Source organism: Chiroxiphia lanceolata, chromosome 21 (assembly GCF_009829145.1).
Source record: "Chiroxiphia lanceolata isolate bChiLan1 chromosome 21, bChiLan1.pri, whole genome shotgun sequence".
NCBI lineage: Eukaryota > Metazoa > Chordata > Aves > Passeriformes > Pipridae > Chiroxiphia > Chiroxiphia lanceolata.
The window spans coordinates 5,882,117-5,906,468 of record NC_045657.1 but is presented as its reverse complement, the minus strand read 5'-3'; the positions used below and the strand labels follow the sequence as shown (position 1 = coordinate 5,906,468).

The 24,352-nt window shown below is 46.9% G+C and overlaps 2 protein-coding genes across 8 annotated transcripts in view; one reads left to right on the top strand and one right to left on the bottom strand.

The window, feature by feature from the left end:
* Positions 1-15,949, top strand: part of SPTAN1 (spectrin alpha, non-erythrocytic 1) — a 47,808-nt gene extending 31,859 nt beyond the window's left edge. For 2 of the 7 annotated variants that reach the window (XM_032707929.1, XM_032707927.1), the window contains 25 exons: positions 85-231; positions 779-882; positions 1,015-1,177; positions 1,675-1,689; positions 3,388-3,519; positions 3,850-3,987; positions 4,340-4,444; positions 4,638-4,846; positions 5,567-5,687; positions 5,834-5,955; positions 6,412-6,544; positions 6,763-6,861; positions 7,074-7,233; positions 7,463-7,539; positions 7,672-7,881; positions 8,139-8,435; positions 8,833-8,945; positions 9,706-9,723; positions 11,454-11,516; positions 12,765-12,819; positions 13,305-13,501; positions 13,874-13,927; positions 14,377-14,523; positions 14,809-14,956; positions 15,626-15,949. In XM_032707929.1, coding sequence (XP_032563820.1) covers positions 85-231; positions 779-882; positions 1,015-1,177; positions 1,675-1,689; positions 3,388-3,519; positions 3,850-3,987; positions 4,340-4,444; positions 4,638-4,846; positions 5,567-5,687; positions 5,834-5,955; positions 6,412-6,544; positions 6,763-6,861; positions 7,074-7,233; positions 7,463-7,539; positions 7,672-7,881; positions 8,139-8,435; positions 8,833-8,945; positions 9,706-9,723; positions 11,454-11,516; positions 12,765-12,819; positions 13,305-13,501; positions 13,874-13,927; positions 14,377-14,523; positions 14,809-14,956; positions 15,626-15,751 — 3,153 coding nt within the window. In that variant the 3' untranslated portion in view covers positions 15,752-15,949. The remainder of the gene's footprint in view (positions 1-84; positions 232-778; positions 883-1,014; positions 1,178-1,674; positions 1,690-3,387; positions 3,520-3,849; positions 3,988-4,339; positions 4,445-4,637; positions 4,847-5,566; positions 5,688-5,833; positions 5,956-6,411; positions 6,545-6,762; positions 6,862-7,073; positions 7,234-7,462; positions 7,540-7,671; positions 7,882-8,138; positions 8,436-8,832; positions 8,946-9,705; positions 9,724-11,453; positions 11,517-12,764; positions 12,820-13,304; positions 13,502-13,873; positions 13,928-14,376; positions 14,524-14,808; positions 14,957-15,625) is intronic. The other 5 variants (XM_032707933.1, XM_032707931.1, XM_032707932.1 and 2 more) reach the window with 4 other exon arrangements.
* Positions 15,929-22,925, bottom strand: WDR34 (WD repeat domain 34). The gene is made up of 8 exons (XM_032707981.1): positions 22,646-22,925; positions 21,775-22,029; positions 20,969-21,078; positions 19,873-20,030; positions 19,331-19,440; positions 18,466-18,633; positions 16,920-16,995; positions 15,929-16,346 (listed from the first exon to the last, which is right to left on the bottom strand). The coding sequence occupies exons 1-8, from the start codon at positions 22,721-22,723 to the stop codon at positions 16,108-16,110; spliced, it is 1,194 nt and encodes a 397-aa protein (XP_032563872.1). The 5' UTR covers positions 22,724-22,925; the 3' UTR covers positions 15,929-16,107.
* Positions 22,926-24,352: the final 1,427 nt, after the last annotated feature.

The window sequence follows — 24,352 nt, the reverse complement described above, 5'->3', positions numbered from 1 at the left end:
TCCATAAGAATGTTTATTCTCTCATGGGTGGTGAGCAGTGCTCTTGGTCTGTCTTGCTCATACTCTGGAGTTTTCTCTCCCCAGCTGTTCCATCGGGACTGTGAACAGGCTGAGAACTGGATGGCTGCCCGGGAGGCTTTCCTGAACACAGAGGATAAAGGAGACTCCTTGGACAGCGTGGAGGCACTTATCAAGAAACATGAAGATTTTGATAAAGCAATCAATGTCCAGGTGAGGAGTGTAGCTGGAGTAAGGGGAAAATAGTTTAGTTTTTCTGATGTGGATTATCAGCGAAAAAAGTCCTTGCCAAGTGTGACTTCTAAAGTTCAACTCCAACTATTCAGCCATGTGGGATCTGCTGCAGATGTTTAGAAGCACCTTATGCAGATCAGGATGTTTTTTATTGCCTACAGATAGTGTAGAAATAATGGCAAATACTTGTGTAAATCTTTCACTGATTCAAAGTTATCGTGTTACTTTTTTTTTTTTTTTACAACAGAAAAAAAGGTGTATTTCTAGTCTCCTGTAACAGAAAGCTGCCTAGATTTATTGGGGGATGATACTAAGTCCAATAGATACTTTTTTCCTAAATGCCACAGGTGAAAGGTGTTCTGAAGTTGAACTCTGCAGTCCTATGGAAGACAGACTTCCTTCAGAGAGTCACATTTGCAATGCTGCGTATTTAAAGAAGAAAAAAAGCCTTATTCTGTCGCAGACCCTGCTTATCACCTGATCTTAAGGAGCCACAGTTCTAATTTGTGGCTTCTGTGTTTAACAGGAGGAGAAGATTGCTGTGCTGCAGTCCTTTGCTGACCAGCTGATCGCTGCAGATCATTACGCCAAAGGCGTCATCGCCAACCGGCGCAACGAGGTCCTGGACAGGTCAGTGCTGCCCTGGGAGGTGGGGTCAGGCACTGCCTGAAAGGAAATGCTCCTTGGTGACCTTCTGTAGCTGTTGAAGGTGATGCCATGTGTGGTTTTAGTGTTTCATTCCTATATATTAAATTTCTACAGGTGGCTCCGTCTGAAAGCTCAAATGATCGAGAAGAGGTCGAAGCTGGGAGAGTCTCAGACACTCCAGCAGTTCAGTCGGGATGTGGATGAAATAGAAGCTTGGATCAGTGAGAAGCTCCAAACTGCAAGTGATGAGTCCTACAAGGATCCCACAAACATCCAGGTGAATGTGGTTCTCGGCTCAGAAATTAAAATACAAGTTTTAACTTTGCAAAGCCTTCTCTGGTTTGAAAATCCATGCTCAGGAATTCTTGTTCAGAGATAACAGTGATACATCATGTTGGACATGGTCTCCTTTTAACAAGGAGAAAATGAAAGTTATATTATGCATGAAAGGAGACCCAAAATAGAGCTCACTTGGTAATTATTCATGTGTGTAATTAATTATTCATGCATATAATTAATAAGATATGTGGTATCTGCAGCAGCAAGTTTCCTAAAGAAGCCCAGGGAAACCCAAGTAGCTGTTCTGTCTCTCTCCCATCATCTAGACAATAAAATAAGGAAATGGAGTTCTTGGGTCTCATCTCTATCTTGTTATAAAATGTTAAGTATCGTTTATTTTTCAGTAATAAGGAATAAAGTTACCTCTTATGTTTTAATATTGGTTTATGAAGTAGTATGAATGAACTGAACTACTTCTCTCAATCTGTTTTATAGCTTTCCAAACTGCTGGTAAGTAGTTTGGACTAGCCCTGGTATGTGAATTTATTTTCTTTGCATTTCTGTGTGAGCCCAAGCTCTGGTTGCTGCTCCATCCATCAGTTCATGCAATCTCTTCGTTTTCTGTTAGTTCTTGACCTCCATCCAGGTTCAGCTGTTGATCCTGTGTTATGGGTGTGGCTTTTTTGTTAATGCCTATTCAGCATCATTTATTTATGTATTTGTTTTGCAGGTGTTCTGCATGATCTGTTTAATTTGTGGTGTGTTAGTGATATAGTGTGGGATTTTTTAGGAGTTAGCCCATAGGAAAATGGGATTCTATCCTCCTTTTTCAGAGGTTTGGCTGTTTGACCTGTCATCCTCTTGTCTGATCATCACTGGGGATGATTTAACACATGACATAATGCCAGTGCTGTTGGCTTGTGTTTGTAGAATCGAATGCTGAAGATGGAGGATTCAATAAATGACAGACCTACATGGCTTAATTCTTGCAGGAATAGCATAGAAGGGAATCATACAGAAAGAACACTCCAGAAAAAACTATGTACCAGATGGAAAGCTGACAGCACTTGTAAAAATACAAGAAATGGAGTAAAATGAGGATATGTGGAGGGACAAGACAGAACAAAGAAAGGGGAAGCTAATGAGTAGGAAAGGAAAGAATCATTTGTCACTTTAGGCTGTGGTACATTAAATTGCTATTACTTTTAGCTGAAAAAAAATGAGAATTTTGTATTAAACTAGAAAGGCTTGTCTGTGATTTGTTGTCATGGTAATTATATGGAGATATGGAATTGGCAGCTTTTAAATTGGATTTTCCATGTTGGTAGATGTAGCTTTGAAGGATATGTTTTTGTAATCTCAGCCTTTGGGATTTACAGTTCCCAAAATGAAGCAGTTCATGCAGAATTTCTCGTGCCAGCGCTATAGTATTTCCCCTCTTTTATTTTTAATCTAACATTTCCTTTCGTTCCATTCTCTCAGGGCACTCTCTACCCATGTCCAATGTTCCTCACATTTCCAGTTTACACTTGCAAATTCTGTCCTGTCACTTTTGTGCTCTTGTCATATTCCTGGTGGGTGGATGGATCATGGATATATGAGAGAGCTGCACACTCCCTCCCACACCAAGGCTCCTGTTGTTCTCATGGTGCTCTCAACTTGGCAGAGAAAGATTTTTACCACATAATTCAGTTATGCTTTTATAGAGGTTTTTGGCTGTTAATTCATTATTTATATATATAGAGAGAGGTCATGTATGACTTTGACTAATATCAAAACTGCAGAAAGCAGGTAGGCTGGAGCAGTGATTTCTCTCAATTACCTGTAGATTAGGAAGGGAAATAGAAACTTGTGGAGTTACTATAGGAGTGGAAAGGATGATCTGCTACACTCAGGGGATGTGTAACAGCTGCTTTTCAAAGGGATGCATTGAAAATGAGGAAGCTTTACTGCAGTACCAGCTCAGCTGAACACAGGCAATGTTCCACAGGTACCTGTGAATGCAGAAGGTGTTGCCTGAATTCTGTGTATCAGCTCACCCTGAGCTTTGCCAAGTCAAAGCTTGATGGTCACTCAGAGTAAATATTCCCACTGAGAGAGAACTTCCTCAGCTCAGCCTGTGTGCAAACCTCTTGACGACAACTGAGCCCATGAGAACAACTGAGGAGCCCTTTGCTGGTCTCTGACAGTTTGGTTTTGTCCTTGCAGAGCAAACACCAGAAGCACCAGGCCTTTGAGGCCGAGCTCCACGCCAACGCCGACCGGATCCGCGGGGTCATCGACATGGGCAACTCCCTCATCGAGAGGGGAGCGTGTGCCGGCAGCGAGGACGCTGTGAAGGTGGGAACAGCAAGGCTTCCTTAGCTTTGCCTTTCAGTGTTTGGATAATTGAGGGAGGAGAGGGTCCCTCTAAAACAAATCTTGTTTATAGAAGCTTTTTTATTTCAACCGCGCAGCAGAAACCAGGTGGATCGCTGTGCTTCGTCCTCAGGGATGAGGAGTTTTCCTGATGTTGAAGTTGAACTGAATTACATTTAGGCAGCATGAAGTAGTGACTCTGTCATTTATATATCTGGAATCAACAGCCAAAGTTGCACTGTATTCTGGCTTTGCATTAATCAGAACTTATGTTCTTTGTGGTGTTTATTTATCCTTTCTGTTTTCTCACAGGCACGTCTGGCTGCCTTGGCTGACCAGTGGCAGTTCCTTGTGCAGAAATCAGCAGAGAAGAGTCAGAAACTGAAAGAAGCTAATAAACAACAGAATTTCAATACTGGAATCAAGGACTTTGACTTTTGGCTTTCAGAGGTAATTAAGATTGGAATTAATTACTTGCAAGACTTGTTTTTCTAATTTTTTATCCCCTTTGCTGATGTTAGGGTTTGTGGAGGGTTGTCTACCTTTGAGCAAGTCTAAGTTTACTTTTTTTTTTAAATCTTTATTACTAATAAAAATCTTGTGGATGAGTCTATGTTATTAAACTGTAAGGTGAAAAGAAGCAAATTTGCACAGAACCTTTTAGGTATTAAAAAGATGACAAGGGAAAGGTTTACCCACACCAGAAAATTGAGAAATTGCACAGTTTTATAGCATTATAATTTCAAGGAGTTTGTGAAAACACAATTTGGTCTCCATTCCTTTTTTCCTTCTCCATCTCTAGGTGGAGGCTTTGTTGGCATCTGAAGACTATGGGAAGGACTTGGCATCCGTTAACAACCTTCTGAAAAAACACCAGTTACTGGAAGCTGATATATCTGCTCATGAGGTATTGCTTTCTCTTCAGTTTTGGGAGATAAATCATAGTCATAAAATCTAGAGATACCACTTTGGTACCTGCTGCAGTCACAGACTTATTATTAAAAACTGACTGAACAGTCAGGGTCTGATTTGTATCCTGGCACAACAAGCATGGAAACGAGATCCAAGCGATTCCCGCTTTCTCTCCCCGACGTGTCCAGGACCGGCTGAAGGACCTGAACAGTCAGGCTGACAGTCTGATGACCAGCAGTGCTTTTGACACTTCCCAAGTCAAGGATAAACGGGAGACCATCAACGGGCGCTTCCAGAGGATCAAGAGCATGGCGGCCGCTCGTCGGGCCAGGCTCAACGAGTCCCACCGGCTGCACCAGTTCTTCCGCGACATGGACGACGAGGAGTCCTGGATCAAGTGGGTGTTCTGGAAGTTCTAAGCTTGGGGGCATGTTCTTAGTGCCAGTGACATTCACAGCCTGTAGTGTGGCTTTACTGCTGCCTTTCCACAAGTGTGGGTCTCTACAACAAATCACCTTTTGCTCCCATTCCAGGAAAACCCAAGTTTGGCTTCTTATTTACAGTTTTTTTTGGTCACATCCCAATAAGCAGAAAAAGGAACACTATTTAGACTCAAACCAAATAACTGAAATTTGACTCTAGTCTCCTTAGGAAAGATCCTACCAAGAATTCAAACCTTATTTCAGTTTCAAGTACTTTTTTAATTCTATTCAGTTGTAGTAATTAATCAAATTTTTTTGCATACTGATGTTAGTACCTTGGGAGGAGGGAAAGAAATGATCTGATAGAAATCATTCCAACTGGAGCACTTCTTTTAAAACAAGCGAACAAAAAGTTGGGCAACTTTACAAAAGGCATCTATATTTTTAAAAAAGAAAACAGTACAGAGAAATTCTGGCCTTCAGAGATGAATTCAGACCCTTTGTCACCTCCTTTCTTTCCACCACATGATATCCCTGAATGTACTAATAACTCATGTGCACACAAGTTTTTACAGCCAGGATTTTTGTGCTGTGTCAAGCAGTTCCTTATCTGGAGTCTGGGGGGCTTTTTGTCAGGTTTGACATTCAGAAGTAATTTTCAAATTCTATCTTCCTCTATTTTCTCTTGAATTTAGAGAGAAGAAGCTGTTGGTTAGCTCAGAGGACTATGGCAGAGACCTGACTGGGGTGCAGAACCTGAGGAAGAAACACAAGCGCTTGGAAGCAGAATTAGCTGCCCATGAACCAGCTATCCAGGTAAATCCCTCTCCTTGACACGTGTCTCTATAAGCAGCACCTTTCTTGCCTGTGGCAGAGATAAAGCCACAATGGGTTTGCTGGAACCCAAACAATAAATATGAGGAGAGCAGGTGATGTTCTGTTAACTGTGTGTTTCTCTGCAGGGTGTTCTGGACACAGGCAAGAAGCTTTCAGATGACAACACAATTGGAAAGGAGGAGATACAGCAGAGACTGGCTCAGTTTGTGGATCACTGGAAAGAGTTAAAACAGTTGGCAGCTGCTAGGTAATGAATATCTGTAAAATTCAGTATTAATTAAAACAGTTACATAATGACCAGATTTATTGAATTTCAGAGGTTTAGGGTATGAGTCACATATTGCTGATGAAAGGCTCTAAAAGACTATTGTAAATGTTCCTCAGTAGAAACATGAATCTCTGTTTGAGGTGTTTGTTGTGTTTAGCCTTTTCTTGCACCAGCTGGAAACCACAGACTTGAAATCAACTGGCTTTAATCCACTACCAGGAGGTTTTACTGAATAGAAACTGTTGGGAGATGGTTCCCTTTGGTCCTTTGGCAGCTGCAGGCTTTGTGGTCCAGGGAATTCTTGGAGCTGCAGCCATGGCTGCTGCTGGAGGAGAGAAATGTGAATGATTGTGTGCTTGGGGTTCAGGCTCTGCACATTTACCTCACCTAAAAGCCATAAAGCAACAGTGACAAGTTTTACCTTCCCCACAACAGGGGTCAGCGTCTGGAGGAGTCTCTGGAGTACCAGCAGTTTGTAGCAAATGTTGAGGAGGAAGAAGCCTGGATCAATGAGAAAATGACATTGGTAGCCAGTGAGGACTATGGGGACACACTGGCTGCTATCCAGGTATGGAGGAACTGTCAGCACTTTGTTGTTATTGCATTATTGTTGGTTAGAGCATAACAAAGCTCTGAGCTGGAAAGACAGTTAAAGAAGAGGTTACTGTTGGCTCTTCTTGAAGACCTACATTGTAAAAAACATAAATGCTAGCTGATTAATAACAATTACTTCTTAATAAATGGTGAGAAAGTATTTTTACAAGTGCCTGTGTCTTACATTTGCAGGGCTTGCTGAAGAAGCACGAAGCATTCGAGACTGACTTTACTGTGCACAAGGACAGAGTGAACGACGTCTGTGCTAATGGGGAGGATCTCATTAAAAAGGTGAGCACAAACTGGTAAAGAGAAACCTTCAAAGGCTTCCCAGGACACCTCCATGTCACAGCAGATTTGCTCTTCTCTGTCATCTCTTTGAAAAGAGCTCTTAGTCACTTGCTTTCAGCTGAAGTCCTTGCTCTGTCACCAATGTCCTGGATGCCTCAAGTGACCTTAACATCATAAGGGATGCTTTTTTTTTTTCCCCCCCTGTCGTGTAGAACAATCACCACGAGGCAAACATCACTGCCAAGATGAAGGGGCTCAGAGGAAAGGTGTCAGATCTGGAGAAAGCAGCAGCTCAGAGGAAAGCCAAACTGGATGAGAACTCAGCCTTCCTCCAGTTCAACTGGAAAGCAGATGTGGTGGAGTCATGGATAGGTATGTTCTGTACTGGAGCACAGTATTTAGTCACAAACAAACTGTAATGCCCCTTCATTTCCAGAGATCTCTAGTAGCTCCTCACTTGCTGTTGTAACAAGCAGACCTAAACCCAGAATAAACAGCAGTGCTGTTCCTGATCCATTCTTTTGTGGCAACCTGATTTGGAATAGAGGGAATGTTTGAGATGGAGAAATGACATTTTTACAAAATCTGTTTAATTTCCCAGGTGAGAAGGAAAACAGTCTGAAGACAGATGACTATGGACGTGACCTCTCCTCAGTGCAAACTCTGCTCACCAAACAGGTCAGTGCTGCTGCTGCCACCCCATGAGGGATGGGAACAACTCTTGTACAGTACACAAGAATGTATGCAGGATATTGAAAAGTGTAAATAAACATACAATCTAAAATATGTTTTGTTCTTTTAATGCTCCAGGAAACTTTTGATGCTGGCCTTCAGGCTTTCCAGCAGGAGGGAATTGCAAACATCACTGCTCTGAAAGACCAGCTGCTGGCAGCCAAGCACATCCAGTCCAAGGCCATCGAGGCCCGGCACGCTTCCCTGATGAAACGCTGGAATCAGCTGCTTGCTAACTCTGCTGCCAGGAAAAAGAAACTCCTGGAGGCTCAGGAGCATTTCAGAAAGGTGAGTGGCCAAGCAAGGGGCTACAAAAATCTGATTGTGCACTTTATAAAAAACAGACACTTGCAACTTCTGTAGCTTGTTCATGCTTTTGCAACTAATGATTTTCAACTGACGAGATCCTGGAGACTTAACATAAGAATTTTTGAGATGCCTGAAAGAAATAATAAAGACAAACTGTCGCTGATGCATGTTAATTCCAGATCAGCTCATACAGAATACTTGCATTTCTGCATAACTGCATCTTTTCCCTTCCCAAGGTTGAGGATCTGTTCCTGACGTTCGCGAAGAAGGCGTCTGCCTTCAACAGCTGGTTTGAGAATGCTGAGGAGGACCTGACGGATCCCGTGCGCTGCAACTCCCTGGAGGAAATCAAAGCCCTGAGGGAAGCTCATGACGCTTTCAGGTCCTCCCTCAGTTCTGCCCAGGCTGATTTCAACCAGCTGGCAGAGCTGGATCGCCAGATCAAGAGCTTCCGTGTGGCCTCCAACCCCTACACCTGGTTCACTATGGAGGCTCTTGAAGAAACCTGGAGGAATCTGCAGAAAATCATCAAGGCAAGTCAGAGAGGGAAAGACTTTCATTAGTTTATGACCTTTCAGTTATCCCTGGAAGTCATCCTCCAAGATAATCGGTCCAAGGGTTTGTCACTGTAGTACAGATGAAAATATCTCAGAATTCATGAGCAAAGGAACATCACCATTAACTTTAAACTTGTGCTGTTGTCACTTGTTTTCATGGTTCTCCATTTGTGGCCTTTCCAAAGGCAAAGCACACATGCTTCACTTCCTAACTGGAAAATAACTTTTCTTTAGATACCCAGGATGGAGCACTCCATCTTGTTTTGAGCCTCAGAACTGTGTTGGGATGCAGCTCCTAGTTTTTGCTTGTTATTACAGGATGAGGGCAATCATGTTATTTCTCTGTTTGAAATCACTTTTGTTCATTTCTCAGGAACGTGAATTGGAGCTGCAGAAGGAGCAGAGAAGGCAGGAAGAGAACGACAAACTGCGCCAGGAATTTGCCCAGCATGCCAATGCCTTCCATCAGTGGATCCAGGAGACCAGGTATGGCTTGTTTTTCCAGGAGCTGCCCTTAGAGAATTCCTCAGCTGGTATTTGTATCCATCTACATTTCTTTGGACTGTCTTAAGCTGTAAATATCTCCTGCTGAAAAAGAGCTCGTTGGGATTTGTTCATCTGCAGCTGGGATTTGAGGGAGGCCCCATTGGCTACAGGAGAGAGGAAAGCCCTGAAACTTTACAAAATGTTCCTGCTCCTGAATTTATTTTCCTGCAGTAATTCCAGGTCTCCAGTTATTCCTGAATTAGCCTGCAGCACAGCTGGGGAGCACAAATAACTCCAAGGAGACTCGGAAGAGCCAACAGTGTTTCTGTTACTGCCCCTTTTGTATTGATTGGGAACATCAGTGGAGAAGCTGTGAAAAAAACTTAAAACTTTGTAATCACTATTCCCTTTCCTTAGGGAAGATTATTATTAGACAGCCTAGGGAAAAGATTAAACAACTGTGTTAGAAATACAAAGTCTCCAGGTTGAGCATTGCAGGTGCCCCTGCTCAGTCAGTGCTGTCAGCAGCTCTGACAGGCTCTGGCTGGGGGTTGGAGGAGGTGAGTTCTGTTTCCTGTAACCCTGTGATTCTCTGTCTCTTGTGTGTTTACAAATAGTTCTGTATGTGTCTTCATGAAATAATGAAATATAAATATGATTTTTAACTTTCTGATGTTTGCTTCCCACCCGAATCTCTGTCCCTCTCTTACTGTCTTGTCTCTGTCCTGCTGCCTGATGTTTGGATCTTCACATTCTACAGGACTTACCTGCTAGATGGGTTAGTATTGAATTTTATATCTTTAAAATTTTGGTGGTGTGTTCTGCTCTGTCTGTGTGTTTTCTTCTGTCATTACATGGCTTGTGAAAGCTGCGCTGAAACCCCTTTTATTTGAAAAGAGCAACCTGTGGCTGAAGTGCACAGACACAGGAAATGAGATTTTGGAGTAATAAACCAGTAGAAACATAACAATTTCCTAATCAAAAGTAGAAAAAATTACAATGGACAGCCTCTGACACACCATGGAAGGTCTTGACTTTTGTTCTGGCTTTCTCTGAGGGCTTGCACAGGAAAAGGTTCTTAATTCGATAAGAAATATGAGAATGTAGCAGACTATTTTGACATTCATAGTTTTCCAGCTTAGAGACTTGCTTAGTGAAATAAAACAATTATTTATAACTGTTCTTGGTACAGGGAAATCTCCAAAGTATTGACTGTTCTGGTAAGGAGAAGGGAAGAGTCTTATGAGGAGGCTTTACTGAAATTATGTATCTTAAAACTCTGTCGTTTGCAAACACAAATTGCCCATTTTTAATCTGCTGCAGAACCACGACCCACACACGTTAAAGCCTCGATTGGAGAAAACAAACTGTCCAACATCAACCCATGGACTTGCTGGGGTTTGCCAGCACTTTGACAGTGGCTTTAAGCCCACCCTGTGTCCATGGGAGCAGTTCCCATTAAGATGTGTGCTGGTCGTTTGTCTGGAAGTGAAAAGGAAATAATAAGATCTTTACATGTTTTCAGATCCAAACTCTCTGCGAGTGTGTCTGTCCAGTTAAACTCCTTCAGCAGGACAAGTCTCAGCACAATGGGAGCTTTGTGATAAGCCCTGATGTAAAATGCCAACAAACAGTGTCTGGGCCAGGGCAGAGGCTGGAGGAGGCTGGGCCTTGCTCCTAAAGAGAAGGCTTTTCCTTATAAAAGGGTGGAATCTTTGCTGCTTATTCGCTCTGTAATGATCCCAGTGTCTTGGTTTCTGCCAGATAAAAATACTTTGCCCCATTTTTGTTGTACAGTTAATGGAGCTGAGCACATTTTCCTGGAACGGATGCTGAATTCCCTGCTCCTTTGTCAAGTGGTGTTGCAGATTAGTTCTGGTATCCAGGAACGAGTGAACAGAAAGGACCCATTTACTCAGAGACGCAGGGTCAGAGTTGGAGATCCTCATGCCAGGCTCTTTTGTTGAACAAATTACCAGAGGGCTGCTGATATGCCAGGCAGAATTTGTCCCTGATTCTGTGTGAATAGATTAAACCCACGGATTTAGTTCCAAGAGGCATTGGCTGTGCTTGGCCTGGCTTGGCAAGAGGGAAGGCAGAGCTTCGGAGAAGCTCCAGAAGAGCTGCCCTGCACACCCCTTGCTTTGCAGCCGCTTGTGTGCACCCAGCACTGCCTGGAACGGGAAAGGGAGAAACAATAATTTGGAGTTTAGGAATAAAGGTGCCTTTAAAGAATCTGTAGATGAGTTAACTGCAAAACTTCAGTTTGTCTCTTAGTGAGACACTCTTTTTCGTGACTTACGTGAAAATAATAACAGATTATTTTTGTGTATGTGCAACCAGCATTTGAGTAATTTCCTCTCATTAAGTATCTGCTTGTGTTTGCTGCAAGGCAGTGCTGGCTTTGGAGTGTGGCTCCACTGCAGTGGCCGTGTTTCGGTGTGTTCTTTCCTCTGTTCTTTCTTTCTTCCTTTTTTGGAATTTACTTGGTTTCTTTCCTTTGACTAGCATAGCATATCGTCGTGTCATTCGTGTCTATCAGTATGAAGTTGGGGATGATCTATCTGGAAGGTTTTTTCCTCTTATTTTCTTACCTCACTTTGGTTTTCAAACGCACTCTTTAATTCCAAGGCTCGCTTTCCTTCCAACTAACTCTCACGGCTTAGAGATGCTTGGAGGTTTTATTTCCCTGTTGATTCTTTCCATGGTTGGTTCCCAGCTTCCTGCTCAGGGCTCTGGGCGTGCGCTTCACCTCTAGACGTGCGTTGAGTCTGAGCCTTAACCCTGTGGTGAGAAACACCCACACGTTTGGTGCATTTCCATTGCTACAGAGTGATTCAGCACTTGAAATCCCCTTCTCAAGAAGCTCAAAAGCATGTGGGAGAAGATATTCCAGTGAGGATGAAAACCTGGTTTTAGTGGCTGAAATACCAGAGACTCAGGTTTTAGGAACTTTAAATACCACAGAGTCAGAGGGGGGACAACCCACCTGCACAGTGCCCAGACTCACTGTCCATGTGCAGGTCCTTCAGTGTGAGCTCTCACCGTACGTGTTGGAAGGACAGAGATTCCCAAACACGGCTGCCTAAAGATTGCTTGGGATCCTGGGGGGGGGAAAGCAGCATCCAGAGACTGTCCATAGCTAGGAGATCTTGGAGACCCTGGCCACAGTGGTGACCTGCATGTTCAGTGGAAATCCCTGAGCAGAGTGGCTGTGCCTCAGCTGCTCCAGGTGCAGCGTGGAGAGGTGGGGTGGGAAAGGCACCTTTCCACCAGGCACTGCTGAGCAGCAGAGGTCTGTAGCTCTCTGCAGGGATTACACCACAGATTACTTTTCAACCAAACCAGTAGTTCTCACCATCTTTTTTTTACCCCCGTATTCTCCCCTGTAACACACCTTTGTAGAGCTCCTGTACCTGACTGAAAAATCCAGCCCATCTCCAGTGACTCACCTGCAGTTGGTGTGTGTGTGTGCTGGGCACGGGGAGTGGGGTGGGACTGCACTAAGTTCTAATTCTGTGAAGTCCAGTAAAGCTGGTGCTTTGAGTCTGGCATGAAGTGTGGCTGCTGATCACGTTGCCTTTCAAATGGGGCTAGAAATTAACTATATATAGAAATAAAAATCAGAAGATGTTACATGTGTCAGTATGAAATAGGATGAGTCAGAATAAACAAAACACAAAAACAGCCTTTAAATACTTATAGGAGAACAATACTGCTGAAAGGATTTTTCATTTCAAGGAAGGACTGTTAATTTCAAGCCCCACATGCCATATTTTATGGGATAAGTGCGTTCTCTCACTGTGGTTCTGTGTTTAGGTCGTGTATGGTGGAGGAGTCGGGAACGCTGGAATCGCAGCTGGAAGCCACTAAAGTAAGGAATGTGCACCTAGGGCTACAACAGCATTCCCAACTGACTTGGGAACACAGGGTGGGAAGGGAAATGTATGTAATGAGATGGTAAAATGTTAATTGATTTTATACATTTTGAGTACTGAAGAGACTTCTGGGATTATCTTTTTACATATCTAGTATCTGCTGACATCACAAGCTATTAAACAACACAGATGTAGTTTTCCTTTTTGTTCCTTTTTCCTAAAGGAGCAGGGTAGGGCAGAGAGGATACAGTGTTTTCAGCACATTTCCAAAGGTTTTTTTAGTCTGTAGAACTGGTTTGCAAGCCCTGTTGGTTTCCAATAGCATGAAGGGGAACATTGTTCTGAATCTTATTTTACAAATCACAGTGTATGCAGAAAAAGAAGAATCTAACCCTTCCTCCTCTGCCAGCCTGTGTTCTGGCTTTTTAAGGTAGTTTTTTTTTTTGGTGCTCCATGATTTTTCTCCACTTCCTCCTCACAGCGTAAGCACCAGGAGATCCGAGCCATGAGAAGCCAGCTGAAGAAGATTGAGGACCTTGGAGCAGCCATGGAAGAGGCACTTATCTTGGACAACAAATACACAGAACACAGCACTGTGGGGCTGGCACAGCAGTGGGACCAGCTGGACCAGCTGGGCATGAGGATGCAGCACAACCTGGAACAGCAGATCCAAGCTCGGTACTGCCCAGCCCACATGTGGTTTAGAGGGTCTAACTGGGGGTGGGGGGGAAGACAGGAGACACAGACCTTGAGAGGTCTGTGCTAATGAGTGTCCTGTGCTCAGGCTAAGAGATGCAGGGAGCTTGTACCTCCCTGCAGAAGGATGAAGTTACCAGTTTGGGAATAGCTCCTGTTGGCCGTGAGCAATGGCGAGATCTCAATTGAATTGATTTATTCTTTGGAACTGTGGCAAGTTCCATTACGAGTGTTCCCACCACATGTAAGAGTTGTTGGCTCCCTTGTCCTCCCCATGTGGTGCAGCCACTGGCAGATGGACTTGGAGTTCCACAGTTCAGGAACTGGTCACCAGCTTTGCTGCTTCCCTTTCAGGAACACCACTGGAGTCACTGAGGAGGCCCTGAAGGAGTTCAGCATGATGTTCAAGTGAGTTGCAGGGAATGCGTGCCCAAGGAATACTTGGGAGATATTTCTGGGACATGAATGGCTCTTGTTCACAGGATTCTGTGATAGATCCAATTGTGGCTCCTTTGTTGTTTGCCCCACTTTGTGCTGCTCTGATCTTTGCCAGAGGGCAACAGCCTCCAGCCCCTGCTGCTGGTGGGGCACAGCCACAGCCACCCCAGAGCCTCTCCTGGGGGCACTGCTGTAGGAACTGAGAGTGCCCAATGCATTCCAGCTGGGAATACAGCCATTTTTAGGATGCTTTTTAAGCAAAGGAAAGGATTTATACTTACTTTTTATGTATGTTAGATAGAACTTTTTATAGAATAGTGGGCTAGTTGTAACCTGTTCTAGTTCTCTGCCCACTTTAACAGCTATCAGGACTCAACAATTGCCACTTAAAAATGTGGGCTCTGGTTTTATGTTTTTAGGCACTTCGACAAGGACAAATCTGGACGACTTAATCACCAGGAGTTTAAGTCCTGCTTACGCTCTCTCGGCTACGACCTGCCCATGGTCGAGGAAGGAGAGCCAGACCCCGAGTTTGAGTCTATTCTTGACACTGTAGATCCCAACAGGTAAGTGGGTTGGACCTTTCTGTACTGCAAAATGTGTGTCAGCATTGGCTGGAAGGTCCCTCACAGGCTGAGAGGTGTGGTTGCTTCTGCTGGGGAGAGGCTGTGGTTGTTTTCACAACTCATATGAAAGTCTGACATTCATAAAGAAGAAACGGACTTGAGAAAATGATCTGGTGCTGAGTCACCTGTGTTAAGACTTTCACTCCTCCCAGAGCAGTTCCAGCCTCTGTCCAGAGGACCTGGAAGTGCTGCGCTCTGGGTGCTCACGCTGTGTTTTGCTGGCAGGGATGGCCACGTGTCCCTGCAGGAGTACATGGCCTTCATGATCAGCCGGGAGACCGAGAACGTGAAATCCAGCGAGGAGATCGAGAGCGCCTTCCGCGCCCTCAGCTCCGAGGGGAAGCCCTATGTGACCAAGGAGGAGCTCTACCAGGTCAGTGCTGGTTGTGACCCCCTGGGGAGAAACACTCATGGCTTTTTGTTGATGGATTTTGAACTGATACTAAGCCCAGCACTAATGGCTTGGAGGTTCATATCACTGGGGCTGAGTCAGTTCTGACCCTGCCAGGGGATCCTCTGCAGCAAACACAGAAATGCTGTAATACCCCTACTTAGTTGCTCTAACTGACAAAGAACTGCTCAGGTTGAGTAAAACAAGAGCTACTCAGAGGCCTGGGAAGGGAGTGCACTGTCCTCAGAAGCCAAAGCTTCCCTTTCATCATCTGGGAGACTAGAGGGAGATGTTTCTCCAGACAGCGATTCAAAGGAGAAACTTCAGCCTAAGCTTAGAAAGTAGGAACACCTCCTCCCTTTCTCTGCCCTGCCAAGACAGCAAGTTTTTCCTGTCTGAATCGCACCAGCTTGCAGGGAAATAGAGAGGTTGCAGTGCTTCCTCGTGTCTATCACCTGTTCTGTCTTCTCTTCGGTGGGAAGACTCTGGTCAGGTGTTCCAGCCCTTCACCAGTGCCAGCAGCCAGAGCATTTCCATGCTGGGTGTAGTTGTGCTGCTCTGGTTTGTGGCCCAGGGCATGGGAGGGCTGCCTGGAACTGCCCCATCCACAGCCCCAGAGCCTTTCTCACCTCTGTGCTGTGTCTCTTCCAGAACCTGACCCGGGAACAGGCCGATTACTGCATCTCTCACATGAAGCCCTACATGGATGGCAAGGGCAGGGAACTGCCTTCTGCCTACGACTACATAGAATTTACACGTTCACTCTTCGTGAATTGATCTGAAACACTAGACCCAGAAGATGCAAAGGACATGCTCACGTTTGCTGACTGTAGCTCTGCATGTGTCTCTCTCTCTTTGTGCTCTACAATAATCAATGTTACTTTATGATGTAACCTTAAAGTGCTTAGCTTAAAACTCTTAGGGAAAAGAAACATGTTGCAGTGTGCTTCAATAAAAGTTACTGGTCGAACCACATCATCTGGTGTTTAATGGTTCAATGCAAATTTAGCTGTTACATGGGTGCAGCTCCAGCTGTGGGTTACCTGTGTTTTCCAACACTGGAACAGGTGAGTGGGGAGCTGTTCCTGGAGTCAGGGCAGGAACAAGCTTCATGCAGCTGCTGTGCTGCTGCCTCAGTCCATGCTCTCACTCGCCAGCTGCTCCAGGTGATTCATTTCCCGTGGTCCCTGCTCGGTGAAGTCTGAGCTCAGCTGCCAGACTTTGACTGTTCCAGCAGCATCCCCTGCTGCCAGGAGCTGTGCCTGCTTGCTGTTAAATTCCAAGCAGTACACGGGGCAGTGGCTCAGGGCCTGCTTCAGGGACACCGTGGGCTTCCTCGTGCTCCTCGCCAGGTCGAACAGGAGCACCTCTCCTGCAGACACAGACACTCATTGCAGCTTTGTGCCAAAGGACACTGTTGAACAGGTGAGTACCTGCTTAGTCTGAGACTGAGTTATTTTTAACCTGTTCCCCCTGCTGATGGTGTCTAGGCTGTGACAGCTGACATCACTGCAAGACAGCACTGATTTAGTCTGCTGTCAGAAACCTGAAACCAGCTTGGTAAATTCTGTGAGATCTCCATTCTTTAACTCAAAAATGGTTGGGCAATTTTTCAAGAAAACTGTTCTTGTTTTAAACCATTTTGGAAGTAAATGTCAAACAAGGGAGCTGGAAATAAGTTTTAGGCATATTCTTGCCATGCTCTATCCCTGTGAATGGCTGTGGCAACAGATGTAGAGGTATTGTCAAAAGTGAAAAATAACTGTGACTGGTTGCCCTGGTCACTAAAATTAGAAATTACTCCATTGTACTAATTACACAGTGCAAACCGTGGATACTGCTCTCTGCTTGTGGGATCTGCTGATTAGTACAAATGACTTGTACTAATTAACACCCAGCACACTCTTAATTTGATGCCCAAGAGGAGGCACCTGCAGGTACTTGCCTTCCCCAGATGCAGCTGCGAAGACCAGGGGTCGGACTGGAGACCAGCACACACAGAACAGGTATTTCTGTGACACCTGCAGAGCAAAGAGGGGCTGTGTCTGCAGCATGGAGTGCAAGTGAACTTGGCCATCAGTCCCACAGCTCAGAAAGAGGTTCCTGGGGGAGGGAGGAAGCAAGAAAGAGCACTTTTTTCCTTTATTACTAAAGATATGGAACAAAAATCAGTCAAGGAGCATGACCTCAGACAATATTCCTGCTTTATAAAGGTCTGTGTGTGTTTCCTAGAGCAGCAACTGCCAAGCTGTGCCCTGGGCTGTAGAGATGCAGCTTTGTTACTGCCCTCAATTAAACTTAATGAGGGCTTGTGTTGACCAGTGAGAGTTGCTGGTGGGTTGTGGCCCAGGGATGCCTGAGAACTGCTGATCTAGAGCTGGGCATTGTTCGAGATGGGTTTGTCTCATGCAAATTAAATGCAAACCTGGGCTGTCAGCATGTTTCATGCTTGGGGCCTCTGTGGATGGTGGGTGAACTGCTGGCAGAAATGGGAGCTTCTCATTTAAATTCTGGCAGCAGCTACTATTGAGATTTCTGGCGTCAGAAAATCTTACAGATTTAGCAAGATACTTAGTGATCTGCCCAAGTAAAGGACTTTAGCAGCTCCTACCCTTGTCTTTAAACTGATTTATAATTGTAACAACTGGGATGATCTATGGAAGGAGTTGATGTTGCTCATGTGCCCACACACAGCATTAGTGGGCAGCTTCACCAGAGCCAGGGGACATTGTTTCTACTATAACAAAAGTTCACAATGCCAGGTGCCACTCTTTTGGAACTTGTAAACACACCCCAGGGGCTATTTGAGAAATGTGTTTGAGAGCCAGGGTAACTGTGTCCAACATGCAGCACTTGCCTGTGGAAGGGCGAGCAGCTCACGGAGTAGACGGGCCCAGCGTGGGGGGAAAAGGCGAGTTCCACCGGCGCCCTGAGGGGAATGGAGCTGCCCGTGGGAGGGAGAGCAGGAGTCTGAGCTGCAGTGGAGCACCTCAGGGAATAGCCCCCCTCCACACCCACCACAAACACGTGGGGATCGAAGGGGGAGAAGGACAGCGAGGTCACCCCCATGGCTGCCTCTGCCCAGGCCAACTGGGAGAAAAGAGAGAGAGCTGGTGTGAGCACTGGGGCTCCAGGGAAAGGCAGATGTGGTCGGAGCAGCTCAGCCCAGCCTGTCAGGGACCCAGGGCACTGCTCAGCCTTTAACTGTTGCTGCTGCATCCTCCTACAGAGGGATTCATGTGAATTAATATTAGAAGCAAGTTCTCTTCTCCATTCCAGCAGCTTCTCTTTAGAGCATGGCAAAACCTTAGCTGTTGCCAGCCTTCCAAGGGTGATTTCAGTGTGGGAAAGGAGATGGGGATCAAGGGTTAGCGTGTGTGTTCAGAATGAGATTTTCCTGGTCCTTCTCGTGTGCAGGGTGAGCTCTGACACTTGGGCTCTGGGGTTTAGAGTGTTTTTGTAGGATCAGCTCTTTGAGCTGCTGAACTCACCTTCTTCAGCCGAGTGCTGCGAGGGATCTGCTGAGCCACCACGGCGAATCCGTCGGCCAAGGCCAGACGCCCGTCCCGCTCCTCCCTCCACACCAGGATCTTCCCATCGGTGGACACGCTCAGCAGCCTGGAGTGGTGTCTGTGCTTGGTGTCAGGTAACCAGTGAACCTGTTCCAAATGCCACCAGCTCAGGTGGGGGACTGTCACAAAGGCCCAGCCCATGTTTGGCTGCCAGCGGTGCCTGGACCTGCCAGGACAACACGAGAGCGGGGCCAGGCAGCAGCCACTGAGCCTGGTACCAAACCAGCTGCTGCTGGGACTGGCACAGACACAGATGTGAGGAGAGAAATGCATCCAGGTGTTCAGGTCTGAATTCTCTATTGCAGTTTCTATGGTTCAATGTCCTCACTTTTGGGATGGGGCATTTATGGCACTTTCACCCAGCTACAAACAGCAACGTTTTCCTCCCTTTCAGATGAGGAAATATGGATTGGCCCCAGAAGGACAAAATCCTTAGGAAGCCAGACTGAATGACATGCTTGTAAATCCCCTCAGAGCAAGGGGCTTCAGGCTTCCACCCAAGGATCTACTTGTGTTCTTAAACCATCACAAGTATTGTTGGCTGCATCAGCATTAATAATTAGTTATGTGTGAATGAACCTGCTCTTCAATTATCCTGGACAGAGAGAAGTGATTTTTTACAGGTAAATGTCTGTTCAGGAGCTAGATTTGGGGGAAAAGAGCCAGCAAAAGAGACTGCTGCTGAAATGCAGCAGCTTGGCTGTGGATAGGAAGCAAAGGGATGACAGAGCTGTGGCAACACTCACCTCCCCCAGCACTGCCTGCTGTCTATGATCTCTGTTACCTGATAGACTGGGTCAGTGTGGGTGTCATCTGTCATCCCTGTCCTCCAGATCACAGGGTCTTCTGTCCTGCTGGTGTCCCACACCACCAGCTCCCCACTGAAAAGGCCACCTGAAAGGACAAAGATAGAACATCTCAAGCCTGATGGCTCAGACAAACACACAAATGGAGCTGTGGTGGGAACAGACCCAGCTTCAAAGGTTGGGCAGCTCTGGACTGGGCACAGTCTGCCGTGGTGTAAGAGAACATTGTTCTGCTGAAATAAGTACGTTCTTCCCTTACACCCCAGGCTGGATTTCCCTCTGTCATCTCTCTCTGAGGAGATGATATAAAGGCAAACATCACTAGAGGCAGCAAGTCCCAGTTCAGAGGTAACAGTGCACTTATCTGTGTTGGTGAGCATTAGTTCCTCAGTTTGAGGAGCTGCAACACTGTTCTTTCTGCAGGAAATCTGAGGCTGAGCTCAGAGCCAGAAACCAAAGGATCCAGGCTGCAGGAAATAAGGGTGTGTTTCAGGCATGGTCTGAGGTAAGAGCAACCCACCAGCTATCAGTGAGGGCTGGGAGGGGTGGAAAGCCAGGCACATGACAGAGCTGGGAACATCCATCACCAGGTCAGGGTGCTGTGGATTCAGCCCTCTTCTGTCCAGATTCCAGGTACAAACGTAGGATTTTTCCGTGCTCCAGTCCCCATCATCCAACCTGAAAGAGGGAAAGCCACGTCTTGCCCTGCCTGTCCCACAGAGGATCCCAGTCCAGTAGAGCTCTGGGATGCCCTGTGGGTCATTTCCATGTGCTGCTTTGTGGCCTGAAGGAAAACTGAGGTGAAGGGATCACGAGGGGATGAATCTCTGTGGGCTGGTTTATACAGTGTGTGCCAAGGCCCACGTCTGTGCTCACAGAACAAAGTGCCAGCCAGTAAATCTTGGGTATGATTCCCTATTCCAAGGCCTACTCACCATGCAAATAATGGGAACAATCAAAAGGGTGCATATGGAAAGTTCAGGGAAGGGAACTCTACTGAGGGTACCCACAGACACAGAAACCACATTCCCATCTGCAAATAGCTGTAGACTGGGAGAGCAGAAGGAGCAACCAACATACAGGTTTGCCCTGTTTTACTCTTCCCTACACATTCCCTCATGGGATACCCCTTTTGCTGGGGTTTTTAATCAAAGGAAATGGGAGCAGAAGGAAAGAGTAAGGGCAGCATTAGGGCCCAGGAGAGGAGGCTGTACAGACATTGTTGAATTACATGAATGTTTTGTCCAAGCCTCATTTCAGAAAGCCTTGAATGTGTGTCAGTTCATGTCTGTGGCACTGGGCATGAACAGGTGCCAGGTTCATCCAGGGTGCTCAGAGACCACATGAAACACCACGATCTCAGTGAAGATAAAGCACAAACCCCACCTACAGATATTTGCAAGTGCATCTGCTCTCTACATATTCCTTCCAAACAGAATCTACCTAGAAACAGTAAGATCATGTATCCATTTTCAGGGCAGGGGGAAAGGTAGAAGAAATAAGACATAATTTTGTTACTTTGAAGATGAATTATTTATATATATGTGTTAGTTTATTACTGACAATAGAAAGCAAATGTATCTTGGGCTGCACTCCCAATCCACCCAGACACTCACCGGCCATAGGAACAGGCGATGACAGATCCCGTGGCATTCCATGAGACACTGGAGACCTGCAGGTTTTTATCCCGAGCCTCTGGGTATGACAAGGTATGCAAACACAACACCTGGGAGAGACCAAATCCAAGCACTGAAGCAGCAATCTCTGAACACAGAGACATGAGCTCTGTGCCCACCTCTGATGTGATTGTGTTGTTACAGCCTGGGCTTCCCTCTGCCCAAGGACTGATGTGAAAAGGTTGTTGAATTCCTACCGGGAAACAAAGCCCCAGCACAACCCTACCAAATCAACTGTCACTCCATTACTGCCTTTCTCAGACTGCACAGTTCTGGAAGGCTGTGCCTAAGGATTCACAGCACCCCCCACGTGTGAGTCTGGCACTTGCTGAGCGGTTTGAAAACGCCAGTCCCAACGTTTGCTGTCTGATACAAACTGCTTCCATTCCTGGGCACTGTGCACTAAACAAACAGAATCTAAGTAAGAAGAGCTGCCAAATCACTGACTGCAACTGTTCCTAGATCCCTGCTAGGCTGGAGTGCTCTAAAGGCACTGAAGAGAAGCCTGCACTGATTGCAGCCTTCCTTCTCACACTGCTGCTACAACTCGGTCACCAGCAGGAATAAGTTTTACCAAGCAAGGAGAAAGGTGGAACGCCCCCCCCCCAGACTAATCCAACTTGTAGTGTTTAATTATTAGAACCTGGCAAGAACAATCACAGCAGTCAGGAAGAGAACTAATGAGTCAGAGCCACTGCAACCAGCCCTGCTTGGGCAATGACAAGGGTCTGAATTCTGCCACTTACTGTTTCATTCTGATCTGTCCAGGTCACTTCAAAGCCATCAAAGGCACGGCTTTCCCAGTTTTTATTTAGTTCTTTGATAACAGCATCCTCTACTCTCTGAAGGAATGACAGAAGGCCAGTGTAATCTACTTGGACTTCTTGCTGGAAGTCTTGGAGAGCATCTTTGCCCTGTTCCGTCTGCACTGCAGCGTCCTGGCCTGTGTGAGACTGTGCTGCAGCTTCTGCTGTGGAAATTCTCCCAGTCTGGCAGCTTTTCTGGTAAAAGAAGACAGACAGTCTCTAATCCAAACAGGAAAACAAGTGTTGCACAAAGCGTTCAAAGCACCTTCTGGCGTTTCATAGAGACTTTCCAGCCCATCTGCACAGCTCTGGTTCATGGCTAAGCACAGGTGCTTCCGTACCCGTGCAGGGGATGTATTTGTGACCTTCCCGAGAGCTGATGTGAGGCAGAGATGCGCGAATGCCAGCCAGGTTCCGGGCGTGCTCTAAAGCACGGAATGGGGAGAGCTGGAGAAGGAGAGAAAGCAGCGAGCTCCGGAGGGACCGGCGAGCACCGCACAGGTGCCAGCGCCGCGTTATGACCGCTCGATCCGCTCGGCGGCAGCTACGCGGGCGTTTCTTTGCCAGTTCGTGTACGGGGGCCAAATCAGTAAAGGGCTGGAAGGGGCAGGGCCGGCGGGCACACACCGGCCCGCATCGCCAGCTCCCTGCGGGGCAGGGCTCGGTCCCGGGCACCGGCACCTGCGGGGGGCCACGGAGGAGCACGGAGGGGGCAAGTCGGGGCACGATCCCGGCAGGACCGGTGAAGGCGCGGCCTGGCTCGGCCCGGCGGTACAAGAGCGAGGAGCGAGGCCACCCCGGGGTCTCTCACCGCCTCGCAGCGCGCGCTCCGGGCGCTCCTCCACAGCGACTGCACGTCGGCGCCGGGCGCCGCCAGGTCCGTGAACATGGTGAGGCCGGGGTGTGCGAGGGGGTCCCGGCGAGATCGAGGGTCCCGGAGGTTTGAGGGTCGTGGCCCGTCCCGCTCCCACCGCAGGCTCCGCCGGTTCCCATGGAAACGGGCGATGCGCGATGACGTCACCGAGCGACGAGCCCGCCGGGCCGTGGGCGGTAAAGTGAGTCGGGTGGGGCCATGTTGGGGACGGGCATGGAGGGGCAGTGCTGGGCGGGCGGCGGCTCCGTGCGGGAGAGGGGCGCGGGCTGTCCCCGGTACTGTTACTAATGCTGTAGGTTCGGCGGCGGTTTCTCTTCCCCCTCTGGCTGCCCCCACCGTACCTTCACTGGGGCCAGCCTGGTCCCGCCGCGCCGTCTGGTCCCGAGTGCCAGCACAGGCGGGAGGGCGCGGGGGCTGCCAGGAGTTAAGATGGCGGCGGGAAGGGGCGACAAAGCCGAGAAGGAATTATCGCTAATTCCAGACACACGGGGGAATTCCCACTCTGATTGGAGTGTCGCCGTGTGTTTGCCGAGGGAAGGGGGCCGGGGAGCCGGCTCCGAACGCGAAAAGCCCGGGGTGTGCTTGGACTCGTTGCTTTGCTCTTGCGTTAGTTGGTTTTGATGGGGGAATTGTGGTGATTTGTGCTGAGGGGGAATCACTGAGGGACCCAGTGCCTCCCGCCCGCTGGGCAGCTCTGGGAGTGTCCCTGGTAAGGGCACAACTGGATAACAGCTGGATAACACCTGTGCTGCTCCTGTCACAGGGACAGGGACCGATGTCCCGCTTCCTTAGGTGATTATTCCCAACAGGTAGCCCTGTGCCTAGAGTTTTTTTCAATCTGCAACTCCATTGGAACCCCTTGGTGATGAATGCAGGGGCTAAATTTAGCGCTGACATGAGGAGGCACAGATGCACCAACTTAGGGGAGTTATTCCGGCTGTTGCTGGGAAGGAGCCTGGCCTGGGTGTGGGAATCAACAGAGTAGGAGCTCAGCAGTGAGTTCTCCTCTGGAGCACATGTGAATCCATTTATGTCAGAGCCAATGCAATGGCTCTTCTGAGGAATCTAAAATATTTCACAATTAATAGTGAAATAAGACTCTCTAAAACTCGTGGTAAAGAACTATTATACCCGTTTTACAGACAGTGGAACTGGAGCAGAAAGAGGTTCAGTGGCACCTCCTTCAAAGCAAAGAAAAAGTTCCAATGGAACTGAATCCTCCAGAATTTCAAATCCTGGCTGTGTATTCGCTGTGATTCTTCCCCTGGTTGGTGTGAACCTTCAGGATACCTCACAGAACAGCCAAGAACATAAATGCACCCATGGGTTGGACTGATGGCCCTTTTAGCCCTGTCATCTTTCTCTGACTTGCACAGGAATTAATCTGAATTTCCAGAGTTCAAGTTTGGCATCTCCAGCAGCAACTTATTTTTTGTCAGGTCACATGTCAGGATATGAATTACAAAACTTAATTACAAGTTGTACTCTGCTGTCCTTTCTACCAATTTTAAGGCAAGTGAAACATCTCAAAAACACAGCTGTGGAACTCTAGATTTCCAACCAGGTGTCTGTAGCTGTGGTTTTGAGTCGACTTGATTATCTTTATTTCTCATTCAGCTTTCTGTTTCCACCTTTTTTAAAAAA

Coding starts and splice junctions, on each gene's coding strand:
- WDR34 (XM_032707981.1), bottom strand. CDS start 22,723: ATGTTCACGGACCTGGCGGCGCCCGGCGCCGACGTGCAGTCGCTGTGG. Junction 20,031..20,968: donor ATCGCCTGTTCCTATGGCCG/GTGAGTGTCTGG, acceptor TCCCTCTTTCAG/GTTGGATGATGGGGACTGGA. Junction 19,441..19,872: donor CCAGCCCTCACTGATAGCTG/GTGGGTTGCTCT, acceptor TTGTCCTTTCAG/GTGGCCTTTTCAGTGGGGAG.